The sequence below is a fragment of the Balaenoptera borealis genome (assembly GCF_965194805.1).
Source record: "Balaenoptera borealis genome assembly, chromosome: 8".
Taxonomy (NCBI): domain Eukaryota; kingdom Metazoa; phylum Chordata; class Mammalia; order Artiodactyla; family Balaenopteridae; genus Balaenoptera; species Balaenoptera borealis.
Genome location: NC_138865.1, coordinates 2150919 through 2165532, shown reverse-complemented (window position 1 = coordinate 2165532; position 14614 = coordinate 2150919). Strand labels below are relative to the sequence as shown.

The 14614-nt window shown below is 50.6% G+C and overlaps 1 protein-coding gene across 3 annotated transcripts in view; it reads left to right on the top strand.

The window, feature by feature from the left end:
- The window catches only part of LOC309633367 (uncharacterized protein), a 68540-nt gene that overhangs the window by 1936 nt on the left and 51990 nt on the right, over nucleotides 1–14614 (top strand). For all 3 annotated transcript variants that reach the window (XM_082402159.1, XM_082402161.1, XM_082402160.1), the window contains exon 2: nucleotides 8082–8358. In XM_082402159.1, the coding sequence (XP_082258285.1) occupies nucleotides 8082–8358 (277 nt within the window). The remainder of the gene's footprint in view (nucleotides 1–8081; nucleotides 8359–14614) is intronic.

Sequence of the window (14614 nt, the reverse complement as noted above, 5' to 3'; positions counted from 1 at the left end):
TGTTGCTGAAACAGAAGCTAAGTGTCAAAGGGGGCTTCTGTGAGGCTTCTTAAAAGGGAGGAGGCACACACCCTGTGGCCGTTTTCTTTTTCCTTCTTGTAGCCTGCAGTGTAGACATGTTAGCTGGTACTCCAGCAGCTATCTTGAGCCTAGGTGACCTTTAAGACGGAAGCCACATTTTAATATGACGGGGGGAAAGAAACGAGGAGCTTGAGACCCTGATAACCTTGCAGGCTTCGTGCCTTCTGAACTACTCGTCTCCAGACATGATCTGTGTGAGAATAAACCCCTTGACTGTAGTCTGGTCTCTCACCCACACCAACCTGATGCCAGTATTAACTGGCAGTTCCTCAAAAAAGAAATGCCAATATATTAAAAGGTGTGCTACCATATTTCTAATGTAGGTGCACTTAATAACTATGAAATATTTTTCACCTATAAAGTTGGAAACTTTAAAAAAAATTAGAAAGGGAATCTGCCTTCCAATGCAGGGGACATGGGTTCGATTCCTGGTCGGGGAACTAAGATCCCACATGCCGCAGGGCAACTAAGCCTGCGTGCCTCAATGAGAGAGCCCGCATGCCGCCAACTACAGAGCCCACATGCCCCGCAGCCTGTGCGCCACTAGAGAAGAGAAAACCTGCCCACCGCCACTAGAGAGAAGCCCCCTCGCCGCAATGAAAGATCCTGTGTGCCTCAACGAAGATCCTGTGTGCCACAACTAAGACCCAACACAGCCAAAAAAAAGAAAATAAATAAATAAAATAATAATAAATTTTAAAAATTAGAAGTTAGGAGCACTTATTTTGCTGATGAGAATGTGATTTGATAAAACATCTAGGGAGAGCATTCTAGAAAATATCAAAATTGCAAATGCATTCACCCATTCTAAGAATGTGTCTTCCGGAGGCACTTATTCATCAAGTGTAAAATGCCAGTACCTTATCCATTGCAGTGTTGTTTATCACAGCAAAATACCGGCAACACCCTAAGTGTCCATCGGTGGGGCTCTGGTGACATCTGTGCAGCGGAAGCTACACAACCACGAAAAGCATCCCCGCTGGGAAGTCCGTGGCGTGGGGACATGGAGCATCTCTGAGCTGCGCAGGTACAGGACAGAGATGAGGTAGAGTGTGCTACCGCTTAGGGAGACGTCAGGAGGGGGAAGGATGCACACAGCACGGCTCTTGGCTCGTGTTTGACGCAGCGTCTCTGGCAGGAGAGCAGGGAACTGCCGTGCTGCTGGCCTCCACCGTTCAAGACGGCTCTGTGCCAGCTTCCTTCCTCTGTCTGAGTCTCCCCTCGGACGGACAGAGGACCTAAGGCCCCGACCTGTGGGGGTCACAGATTTGGAAGGGAGGAGCAGACATCCACAATGTTTTAGGGAGATGAGAGCTTGGAAATTAAGTGAGAGAGCAAGGGATACCCGCTTTGGAGAGAATGATCACTGCTGAGTTCAGGAGCAGGTGGAAAAATGAACGTCGTTTAGGAAGAGAAGGGCCATCCCATGTTTCCACCACTGCTGAGTGTTCAGAGCACATTGTCTTCAAGAACCCAGGGTAGGGGCTTCCCTGGTGGCGCAGTGGTTAAGAATCCGCCTGCCAATGCAGGGGACACGGGTTCGAGCCCTGGTCCGGGAAGACCCCACACGCCGCGGAGCAACTAAGTCCGTGCATCACAACTACTGAACCTGCGCTCTAGAGCCCGCCAGCCACAGCTACTGAGCCCACATGCCACAACTACTGAAGCCCGCACACCTAGAGCCCGTGCTCCACAACAAGAGAAGCCACCACAATGAGAAGCCTGCGCACCGCTACGAGGAGTAGCCCCCGCTCGCCGCAACTAGAGAAAGCCCGCGCGCAGCAACAAAGAGCCAACACAGCCAAAAATAAAAACAAACATATAAATAAATAAATTTATTAAAAAAAAAAAAAAAGAAGAACCCAGGGTAACCCTGACGCTGATTTTCCATGAAGGATCGACTTTTACTTTGAGAACTTGAGAACCAGCTGGCCTGTTTCATGGTACAATGGATCCCATGAAAAAGTCCCTACAAAATAGAAGGTATGCATACCTAGATCAGTACTAAGGTTCTGCTGGTTCCTCTGTATGAATCCTGATTGCAGAACCCCTAAGAAACTCCCGCCATGGTGCGAAGCCACAGAAAGATCAACCAAAGAAGAGTCCCACGGTGCAGCCTCCAGACTGGGGTCTGGTCGAGGGCATATGTGAACCAAGCAGGGTTTCTGCTGGTGCCGTCACTGTGTGCGTCCTGGTGTGGAAACCGCCGGCCGAGTTGTTGGGAAGCCCGCCCCCTCATCACCCAGGAAACGGAGCAGGTGTGCAACACGAGCTCATCGTCCAGGTGAACCAGAGGTGGTTCTCTGCTGGGCAGATTCCACCTCCCAGACCCCACACGCTCCTGTAGCTTCCTGCAGAACCAAGGGGCCTTTGTGCCACACCCTCTCAGCAGAGCCACGGGGGCTAGAGGATAAGGAGCAGTAAAAAACCCAAGCCCTCCTCACGGAGCAGAAAGTGAGCAGGTAAGACGTAAAATTCATAGTGTCTTTGCTGGCCCTGTCCCTCCAGCTCGCTCTCTCTGCAGATTCTCCAGTTCACCTTTCAAGGAGTTCCGTCATCTTTGCAGGTGGAGTGTCTGAAAAACTCTCTTTGGAAGGAAATCAGTCTGCCACAACCAGCTGGCCTTGAATTCACAAGACTTAGTTGATGAAAGAGGCTAAAGGCAGCTGTACAGTTATCTTTGGATTGCTGGTAAATGTTTGGGATTCGGGATATAGGTGAGCGTAGGGGAGAAATAAACGTATCAGTGTTTATTCTCTAGAGCAGTGCTATCCATCAGAGCATGTGCTCTGGGGAGTGATGGGATGTCTCATACCCGTGCTGTCCGGTACGGGGGCCGCTCGCCACGTGTGGCTGCCGTGACCCAGGAACTGAATCTCTAATCTGAGTGCATTTTTTAAAAATTAATTAATTAATTTATTTATTTATTTTTGGGCTGTGTTGGGTTTTTTTCATTTCTGTGCGAGGGCTTTCTCTAGTTGCGGCGAGCGGGGGCCACTCTTCATCGCGGTGCATGGGCCTCTCACTGTCGCGGCCACTCTTGTTGTGGAGCACAGGCTCCAGACGCGCAGGCTCAGTAGTTGTGGCTCACGGGCTCTAGAATGCAGGCTCAGTAGTTGTGGCGCACGGGCTTAGCTGCTCCACAGCATGTGGGATCTTCCTAGACCAGGACTTGAACCCGTGTCCCCTGCATTGGCAGGCAGATTCTCAACCACTGCACCACCAGGGAAGCCCCTGAGTGCATTTTAATTAATTTAAGTTTAAATAGAAATAGTCACATGTAGCCAATAGCTACTGTAATAGTGCAGTTGAAGAGAATAAAAATCTGTTTTTAGATGATCACCCAAAAAACAGAGAAACGTGCTATACTGGGTCCAGCTTCTCATTCAGGGGCACCAGCCCATGACTTAAAGATAAATCATATTAGAAGCCCTCTCAAGGGGCTTCCCTGGCAGTCCAGTGGTTAAGACTCCACGCTTCCAGCGCAGGGGGCGCGGGTTTGACGACACTTGGTCGGGGAGCTAAGATCCCGCATGCCGCGCAGCACGGCCAAAAAATAAAAATAAAAAAATGAAAGTAGAATTCGAAATCCGCCCAAGATATGTGAACGCATCGTAACTGTAGCAGTAGAGATTACTTCTTTGCTCTTGTAATAGTTTCTTCTTCCCTCGTCATCGAAGAATTGGGCCAAGTGACAGATTCGAGTCACGAAGAGAATTGGGGTCCCCTGAGGCCTTTGCTGTGTGGCGGGAACGCCGCTTCTCTGCAGGCAGAGGCCGGTGAGTCTTCAGAGGTCAGCCCATGTCTTCCAAGTGCGTCTTGATGTGATGCTGAGTCCACGAGGGGCCGGCAGGATGGACACGTGACTCCCTGGGCTGTCAAGGTGTTGGTCAGGGGCTCTGCCTTCTGTGAGCTAATGAATATTCTCAGCAGATTGGGGTTGGGGTTTATAGAGAGAGAACACAGAATTCGAGCCCCGTAATTCATTGTGAAATGACCCCCAGGAACAAGGCCGTGCTTCTCATCCCATTCCTGGCGAGCCCATTCCTTCTGCCAGCGAAAATCGAAAGCTTGATAGAATTACCTTTTCCCTTTTTTTAAGCACTCAAGGGCACTACAAGACATAAAGCGAAAACGTCCTTTTGGGTTAAGCCAATTTCCTTATCAGTGATCTCCCAGGAGCACATTTCAGTAAACCCCGTAAAGGCAGATGCAAAGCGAGGACGGAGGCCCGGCTGCCAGCTCCTTCTCAACACCCGCGAGCCCAGGGTCGCTTGTAAGCCGCCCTTCTTCCCCTCCCTTGCACACGTGTAGTGAGCTTTCTGCTGGGACCTGATTCCGATGGAGAACCCTGGTTTGGGGGAGGGAGGGTCTGGGGGTAGGATCCTTCTGAGGTTTTACGAGGTGCCAGGCAGCAGGACCACCAAGTCTGCGAGTCCTTTCTGTGGGTCAGCGACCAGCTTTAACCGCTCCATTTCAGTAAGCCCACCATGGCTGTTGAAACCCTCCATGTCCAGTAAACAAAGACAGACAGAGAATAGTTGAACAGACACGGTGTTTAAAAGCAGCTCCCCTATCATGTGGGCCCCATGGTGCTCGAGCAGTGGGGTCCACACAGCACAGGCACCTGCGAGGCCGTGGGGTGAGGACGAGCCCTTCATCCCGTCCAGGAGGAGATGCCAGGAGGGGGACGAGCTGCCACGCCCTTTGGCTCTGGCCACGTGGCGCGGGGGCCGTGTCCACATGTAACCTCGCTGCTGGTTCCTCTGGGGCAGCAACTGTGGGGTTGCTGTGATGTGGCGGTGGTGGCAGAAATCAAAGCTGGGCTCGAGTTTCTACCCTCCAAGCTGAAATGATCCCGCCTGTGATTTATTTACCCACTGAGACAGATGCGCAGGACTGGCCTGTTATCACTCGGCCCCTGTAATCACGCTGGAGTGAGTGAGGCTTCCAAGAAGAGGGCATCGCAAAGGAAACGCGCCACACGAGCAGAGCTGTAATGATCTTGCCCACCGGCTAAATTTGCCCAGTGGCTTAGGCATGAGAGAACAGACACAAAACTTTAAAAATCAGAGTCTTAGCCTTTGATCCTGAACTGTTTGTTCCTTATGCCAGAGAATGCATTTTTTCTTTCCTTAAGAAAAAAAGATCCTATATACACTAATATGTATAAAATAGATAGCTAATAAGAACCTGCTGTATAAAAAATAAATAAAATTCAAAAAAAAAATCCTGTTTTGTATTATTTCTGTCCTATCGCCCTGTCTCTCTGTGTGTCTGCATCTCTACCTGCCCTGCCCTTCCCCTGCTCAGCGTGGGTGTTGGGCTCATGGAGCTTGGTGTGTGGAGCAATGTCCCGTAAACCCGTGTCCTCATATAGAAATGATCTACCAGCTATCCTCTTTAAATTTATTTATTTTGGACTGTGTTGGGTCTTCGTTTCTGTGCGAGGGCTTTCTCCAGTTGCGGCGAGCGGGAGCCACTCTTCATCGCGGTGCACGGGCCTCTCACCATCACGGCCTCTCTTGTTGTGAAGCACAGGCTCCAGACGCGCAGGCTCAGTAGTTGTGGCTCACGGGCCCAGTTGCTCCACAGCACGTGGGATCTTCCCAGACCAGGGCTCGAACCCGTGTCCCCTGCATTGGCAGGCGGATTCCCAACCACTGTGCCACCAGGGAAGCCCAGCTATCCTCTTTAAGCTCCCATCTGAAGACACTTTGAGGTTTTTGTTGTTCTTGTTTGATTGTTTTTACCTTTTCTCTCTTTTCAGTTTTAGTCATATCAAGTCATTATCAGAGTACTGGGATATAATGAAAAACAGCAGAGCTGAATCAGAATGGGGAAAAAGGCCTAAATGATTCCCCTTAAATTCAGATTCTTAAGGGGCTGAAATACATTTTTTAGTTGCCTGAGATTAATACACATGTGCCCTACTCTATCTCAAAATCAACTCCGTATTTATTGAGTGGGTTCTCACAAAGCACCTGTGTTTAGCTACGACAAGGATGGGTATGATGAAAGATACAGAAGAAATTATTTTTTTATTCTGCAAAAGTTTGGGGATTGCTTACAGAAATGTACACAATAAAAAATGGTAAAAGCAAAATAGGTAGAATGTGGGATCATGGAAAACAAGTAGGATACCAGGTGGAGGGGATCATTGGAAGGAAGAAATATAAGACACTGTCCCTGCCCTCAAGGAGAGCACAGTCTGGATGGGGAGAAACATGCAAGCTGAAAATTCTAAGAAATATTAGAAGACAATGCATCACTCTAATAACTTTGCAGCAGAGATTACAAACCCGACATGAGCTTGGAGGAGAGGGAGGCAAGAAAGGCAGGAGTACGTTTTAGATAAAGAGGTGATGGGGCCTGAGCGATGAAGACGGAGAAATTTCAGATACGTTTCGGAGGAAGCACAGGACAGGCGGGCACGGGAAGGTCTGCAACGCAAAGGCTCAGCGGCAGACACGAGGCAGCACATCCGTGGGGAGACGGAAACCCAGGGCTTGCACAGCAAGTGCGTGCTTTGTAGCGAGCCTAGGGCCAGATGCCTGCCTGCAAGTCAGGAAGGGCCAGCCGAAGGGTTCACCTGATGCTGCTGAAGGTTTCCCGATACAGAAGTGACGTGGAGGGAAGACCAGCCCGGCCATTGTACGGGAGATCAGATGCGGAGCTGGGGGCCCGGGAGTCAAGAGATGAGGAGCTGGGAGCTGCCCGCCCCGCCCCCGCCCCTGCACGGGGCAGAGGGGACAAAGAAGCTGGAGGAGACATTTAGAGAAAAGGGCCGGTAGGAATTGATGGCTGAAGAATAGAGGAGATGGAGGAGGTGGGACAAAAACAGCATCTAAGATGTGCGTCAGGGTGACCATGGCAACCGCGGAGCCTTTGAGAAGGATGCAGACGTCAGCCGGAAGTGTAGTTCCAGGTCAAGACGGGAAGTTCCATTTTGGAAACGGTGAGTTCAAAATGATGGCGGGACTTGAAATTTCTTCCTGAAAACATGACATTTGAGCTCAAGTGGGGCAACAGTGGGAAAACGAGCCACCAGGTGCTTTGAACTCCTTCAAGGACGACGGGTGTGTGAGGTGGACAAGCCAGGACCGACGGCTGCAGTTGGGAAAGGCTCGCAGGACAGCGTTGTCGTCTGGTGGCGCGGCGAGAAGAGGGTCCCGGACAGCAGCTTCCGGCAGGAGGGGCCAGCGGGACCCACCACGGCAGGCGGAGGAAGGCGGCGTGGTTCCCGTCTCCTCTGCACGGAGCCCCTGGGGGGCGGGGAGGGGCCCCGTTTGACCTCAGCGAGTTGTGTTCACGGTGCTTTGGAACCAAACCAAGAAGTTCTTGGCAGCCATGCTGACCCTTTTCCCTCCCCTCTTAAAAAAAAATTTTTTTTTTAAGCTATTCCTCTTTGAGAAAAGAATGCAAAGGCCTTGTAGACCCAGTCAGAGCTGAAATAAAATCCCTGTGACCTTGCTCTAATGTAACTGTGCGATGACGTGGAAATTCTGCCGGCAGATCAGATGGGGATTGACGTGTAGGAAAGATGTCTTTAAAATCACAAACATCTCAGTGAACACAGCCCAAGAGTTGATATATAAACATGAGGGTGTTTCCTTACACTGATTTTTCGTGTGCAAAGTAAGGCCAGATCCTTTCTGAGGCAGGCACCCACCCCGCTGCCCATTGTGCTGTTCATACAGCTGCGTGCGGAGAACCCGCAGCCCGGCTACGAGGAGAGATTGCGGCAGGTGCCACCGCATAACCTACAAGCATCCCACTGGCTGTCTGGCCCTGCATCTTGTCTGGGCCTTCTCCCCTGATGCAGTTTCTTTCCATCTCTAATCCTTTTCTCTGCTTCTTTCATTGCATCCCTCCACCCTCCCCGGGCACATGGCCACAGGGAGGGAAGAAACACATGTTGTTGATGATTCTATTAACTCTGCTGGTGATTTCTCAAGGTCGGAACCCAGGGTGACTTGAAAATGTTTCCCTCCTAACAGGACAGAGGGAGGAGAAGGACCGAGAATTGTTTGTGTTTCTCCCTCGAAGAAAGGAAACATGCTGGGAGCCAGATGACCACGCAGATCCTCAGAGATGGCAAGTCCAGACCATGGATTCCTGTGTCCCAAAATGCAAAGATGGACCTGGGGGAGGTGTCACCTGACGTGGCTGAAGATCCTCCTGGGCTGGTACAGACCCCCCCTGTCCTCCGTCCTGTGCTGACGAGTCTCACCCACAACCCAGGCACAGAAATAGAAGGGCAGTCAGAGATCACAGGTACCCGTCCCCGCAGTGCGGGCGGCGGGGAGGGGAGGTTGGGCAGGGCAGTCCCGCCCGAACCCAAGCCCCCAGGCTGGCTCTGCTCCTCTGCTGGTGGGCGAGGCCGGGATCTGAGCGGGAAGCTGCTGGTGGGACCCCCAGAAACGCTGCCCCTTGTGATCGTTCCTCAGGAGGATGAATGGGTCTCCCATTTCTTGCCCTGTTCTCTTGCTGTGTCGGGCCCATCTCCTCTGCACTGTTCAATCTGCTCATGTGCCTGCTGACTTTTTTTTTTTTTTAATTGGAGTATAGTTGATTTACAATGCTGTGTTAGTTTCAGGTGTACAACAAAGTGAATCGGTTATACATATACAGGTATCCACTCTTAGATTCTTTTCCCGTATAGGTTATTACAGAGTGTTGAGTAGAGTACCCTGTGCTATACAGTAGGTGCTTGTTGGTTATCTATTTTATATATAGTAGTGTGTATATGTCAATCTGAAACTCCTAATTTATCCCTCCCCTTTCCCCTTTGGTAACCATAAATTTGTTTTCTATGTGAGGCTGTTTATGTTTTGTAAATAAGTTCATTTGTATCTTTTCTTCAGATTCTGCGTATAAGTGATAGCATATATTTGTCTTTCTCTTTCTGACTTCACTTATATGGTAATCTCTAGGTCCATCCATGTTGCTGCAAATGGCATTATTTTGTTCTTTTTTATGGCTCAGTAATATTCCATTGTACATATGTACCACATCTTCTTTATCCATTTATGTGTTGACAGACATTTAGGTTGCTTCCATGACCTGGCTATTGTAAATAGTGCTGCTGTGAACACTGGGGTGCATGTGTCTTTTCAAATTATGGTTTTCTCCATCATGTACTCGCTGACTTTTATCTGTGATTTTCCTTGTTCTTAAAGGTGGCAGGGGGTGCAGGGTGTCCTGTGTGTCTCTGATCACGGTAGTTAAGATGTGTTCTTTTAGAATGGGGTGGATCCTGCTGCAGACCTTTTGGGAGAAGGGAAGCATTTAGATTTATTGCAGTTTTTGTTTGGCATCTTACCGACAAGGATGAGAGTAGGTGCAGGACTGTGGGAACCTAAGGCCGTTTGTTTGGGGCTTAAAGGTGTGGAGGAATCACAGGACCCCTTGCGCCCCAGCAGAGCGAGCACTCCGGGGCCCCTCCCTGACACTGGAACACGGGTGTTAGTCTTCCCGAGGCACGCCAGCCCCTTCCCCCGTACCTGACCGTGAACTTCTGGTAGCCTGGGTGCAGACGTGGGTGCAGACGGGCTGGATCGTGGGTCACTAAATGATCAGGGCAGAGAGGAGCTGGTGGCTGAATAGGGTCTGGTGGTGGCGAGTCGGGACCAGCGCCCGGAGCTGGGCTGGGGGAGGAGGCGGTGGGTTCGGGCAGGGTCTCCTCCCGCAGCCTGGCGGGTCTCAGAGCCCGTGCCATCTCCTCCCGTCTCACTGGCCAGGGACCCTCCGGGCATCCCTATCTCAGTGAAGGGCGTCCCCGCCAAACTGGCCCAGGGACTTGGAGCCGAGCCCCTTAATCCCTGCAGCTCCCGGGCACTGGGTGAGGTAGTGGTGGGCACGGCAGCTGAGGCCTGGGGCTGGGGGTCTTCTCAGTAGCAGGGGAGGGAGAGGGGTGAATGTGTCTCTGCGTCTTGTGTCATCTGCCCCCATTGCTCCACTGGGCCAGAGCAGAGCCCCTTGTACAAGTTCCAGGAACAGTGACTCTCCAGGGCTGGCTTGGTCGGGAGGCCCTCACGCCCTCCCAGGCCCGAGCCCAGGGTGTTACAGCCCCAGGGGCCCGGGGCCAGGGGCCAGAGCTCCCCTCTCTGTGACAAGACCGCCACCTCGCTGACAGGAAGCCCGCTCCTTTTAAACCCTCAAAGCACAGGGCCTCAGGGGTTGGCCCCTTGCCTACAGACCACGTGGGTCTTTAACGCCCCTCAGCCTCCTGGCAGGGGGCCTCCTCCGCTCTCCCCCCACCCCCATTTCTAGTGGTCTGAGTAGTTCATTAACTGAATAGTGGATATTTGTGCACAGATACATTGAACTCAGTACTGTGATTCTTAGGACTCACGATTCTAACCATTTGAAATAGTCTTGCTTTTGTTGCCAGAGATACGTAAGCTGTATTAAGTGAGACTAAACGGTGATGTTTAAGAAGGTAGATAAGGCCCAGAGATTACAGACTATTTTACGTGGTGGCTCCTGTGTGTTTCTGTGGTGGAATCTGAGTCGCCAGCGATGGGCGTGAAGCTTGCAGGGCAGCAGGTGTCTGGGGTGGGCTGCAGCCACTGGTCAGAATGCCCACCCCACGCACACGCTCCTCCGGGCACAAGGACGGCGTGTGTAGGCTGTGGGGCACGGGGTTTGGGCTCAGACTTTGGACGCACAGACAGACGGCTGTGTGCTGCCTCATTCTCCAGGGATGTGCGGGGCTGTGAGGGGGCCGCCGTGGAAGCTGGGTGGGGGGTTGTTCACAGGTCACAGAGAACGTGCAACCCCTCAACCCCTGCGTGGCTTGTGTCTTCTCAAAGAAGAGTCCTCTGCAAACTAAAAAGTGCAGATCAAACGGCCGAGAGGATTGTATGACAGCGTGTTCCTAGGCAGGAAAAGGAAATCCCGGGATGCTGAAGAATCCACAGGTGCAGTTGAGAAATCCTCGGGATAATCTCAGAGGAATCGTGAAAAATAACGGAGCCCCAAGAGATGGGGAGATGGTAGTTGTAATTTTCAAAAAGAGAAAGAGGGCAGGTTCTATGAAGTTCAGATGGGTGGATTTGATGTTGACTCTTGGCCAGCATCTTGAAGAACGTTCGCGAAGATGGTTTCCAAGCTCTTGCAGAGGGCATCAGTGACTCTGAAGAGCCAGCCCAGGTCCCGAAAAACACACGGTGTCAGGCTGTTTTCACCTCCTTTTCCGACAGGACTGTCCGACTGGCAAACGTGTAAGTGAGGTTGGTGATGACGCCCACAGTCCAGGAAGGACTCACTCCCGGGCCGTGAGGATGAGGGAAGAGGCAGGTCTCACTGGCTGATTTTAGGTCAAAACAACAGAGACGGATTCTAGTTAGTTTAAGCAGAAAAGGGATTTTATTCAAGGATATAGAGCCGCTTACCGACCCTCGGGAAGGGCTAGACAGCCGGGTTTGGACGTCACACGTCAGAACCATATCCAGAAATCATGGGGCTGGTCCTGTGAGGACACAAGAGCTTGTCAACACCAGCCTGGGCATCACCTTTCCCACTGCCGACACCACGACCCTGGTGTCCCCAAGGGCATGAAGCTGTCCCCACCCTCTCGAGCTCCTGGGTCAAAGCTCAGCACGATGCTTCCAACCGCTGGGGCCCGGATCCCATGGCTGTACCCGAGCTGCAAAGGATGCTGGGTAAGCCAGCCGCTGGCATTTTCTGCCTTTCATTCTGGGAGGTGGTCTTGGCTCCCGAAAGACTCATAAGGTGGGTAATTGCCCCGCATAGAAAAGGGCCTCAGATGATGACGGCCATAAAGACTGGCTAATGTCCTGCTCCCAGGGGTTGAGGGAGAGGGTAATTGGGTAGGTTTATAAATGGTCGAAGGATCATAGGGTTGCTAATTAATCAATCCTTTTTAACCTAAAAGAAGGTTGTTATTGGCATACCGCAGGACTCTGCGTTTTTGTGCTACACAAGATTTTTTTTTTTTTAATCGGTGGCTTATTTTATCTGCAGGTGACACAGAACTAGAGTGGAATGCTAATACATTCAAGGGAAAAATCAGAATCACAAAAGGTCTCTGAAAGTCTGAATGAACCAGCCCATAGGACAGGACAAAGTCTATCAGTAAGTAAATGGCGGGCTCTGTTTTCGGGTTTTAAAAACCCAACTGCTTAAATGCGCTTAAATGCGTAGTCGCTGCTAAGAAACAAGCCATTGTTTAATGTGGTTACCAGGAAAGCTAATTAAACTCTAGGCCGCGTGAATGGACCACAGTGTTTAGAACAAAGCGGTCCCGCTCCACACTGAGCGGCCACAGCTGAGCCCCCAGCCAAGCCCTGAGCACCACGGTCCGTGAGGGCCCGGCCAGTCGTAGGTGCTCCCAGGGGCTCCGGGAAGGTGAGTGGGCTCAGCGCCGGGACAGGAAGAGGGGCCTTGGAGGGAGGGATACGAGAGGGGTCACCAGTCACCCAAAGAGTGTGCACATGGGAGAAGGGGAGATCTCGCCCACAGGGTGTCAGGGGCTGAAACTGAGGCCCAATCCAGCAAATTATAGGGCGTCCTTAGCAAAAGGAAGAAACCATTCTGTTGCAGGAAGGGGGACCCCTTCCAGGGCCTGAGAGTGGGCTCTTGTCTAACACTCCGATATGAACTGTCCGAGGAGACACACGTGCTGACAAAGCAGGAGACGTTATTGGGAAAGGGTGCCCGGGCAGAGAGCGGCAGGGTGAGGGAACCCAGGGGCACTGCTCTGCCACGTGGCTCTGTCTCGGGTTTTATGGTGATGGGGTTAGTTTCCGGGTTGTCTCTGGCCAATCACCTTGCTTGGCTCATATTTGGTCCGACTCAGGGTCCTTCCTGGTGGCACACACATCTCAGCCATGATGGATTCCAGCGAGGAGGATTCTGGGAGGTTGGTGGGACATATGGACTGGAGTCTCCTCTCTCCTTTTGACCCTTCCCGAATTCTTCCGGTCGGTGGTGGCTTGTTAGTTCCGCATTCCTTACCAGGACCTCCTGTTGAAAGAGAACTCACGCAAGTGGTTACTCCCCGGCCTGGCTGGGGCAGGCGGTTTCCGTCAGTGGTTCCCCAACAGTTCTGCCTGAGCTAGAAGAGTCTGGGGCAGGGGTGGGGTGGGGCGTGTCACACGTACCTGTCACTGAAGGTGTTCAGATGAGAGGTCGTGGCCAGCAGCAGAGGCGCTGCTGCGGGGCCCGCAGCTAAGCTTAGATTAAGTGAACGTCCAACTTTTTTTTAGCTTTAGTATTTTTATTTAAACATTTTATTGAGATATAATTGGCATATAACACCAAATTAGTGTCAGGTGTATAATGATACGATATACGTATATATTGTGAAATGATCGCCACATTGTCGAGGTAACATCCTTTCCCATACAGTTACAGAATTTTTTTCCTGTGACGAGAACTTTTAAGATCTACTCTCTCTGCAGCGTTCAACTCTGCGGTACTGTGTTGCTAGCTATAGTCACCATGCTGTACACTATATCCCAGGGCTTAGTCATTTTATAACTGGAAGTTTGTACCTTCTGACCCCACTGTTGGCAACCGGTATTTGTCTCTCTCTGACTCATTTCACTGAGCGTAATGCCCTCCAAGTCCATCCATGTTGCTGCAAATGGCAGGATTCCCTTCTTTCTCGTGGCTGAGTAATATTCCATTGTGTGTATACACCACATCTTCCTTATCCATTTATTTATTGATGGACACTTAGGGAGCTCCCAAGTCTTGGCTCTTATAAATAGTGCTGCTATGAACCTAGAGGTGCATGTATCTTTTATAATTAGTGTTTTCCTTTTTTTTGGACAAGTACCCAGGAGTGGAATTTCTGGGTCAGATGGTAGTTCTATTTTTAGTTTTTTAAGGAACCTCCATACTGTTCTCCATAGTGGCTGTATGAGTTTACATTCCCACCAACAGTGCAGGAAGGTTCCCTTTTCTCCACACCCTCTCCAGCATTTGATATTTGTATTCTTTTTGATGATGGCCGTTCTGACAGGTGTGAGGTGATATCTCACTGTGGTTTAGATGTGCATTTCCCTGATGATTAGTGATGTGGGACATCTTTTCATGTGCCTGTTGGCCATCTGTATGTCTTCTTTGGAAAAATGTCTATTCAGGTCTTCTGTCCATGTTCTAACTGGATTGTTTGTTTTTGCTATTGAGTTGTATGAGCTCCTTTGGAGAGTAACCCCTTACCAGATATATGGTTTGCAAATATTTACTCCCATTCAGTAGATTTCCTTTTCATTTTGTTGGTTTCCTTCGCTGTGCAGAAGCTTTTAGTTTGAGGTAGTCCCACTTGCTTATTTTCGCTTAGAACTTTCCATTTTAAGATTCTATTTTCTATGGAAATATCCGGCATTACGAAGGTAATATAAGTAGCTCTAATGTATGCTTGAGCATTTTAAGAGATTTGATTTAGTCTCTGCTGAATACTTGAGCTGCACCCAACTTACAGTGGAGATGGGAGATAGCCTCGTTTTACCTGCAGGGTTGGTAATGCTTTCATTTCAGTTCCGCATGAATCGCAACA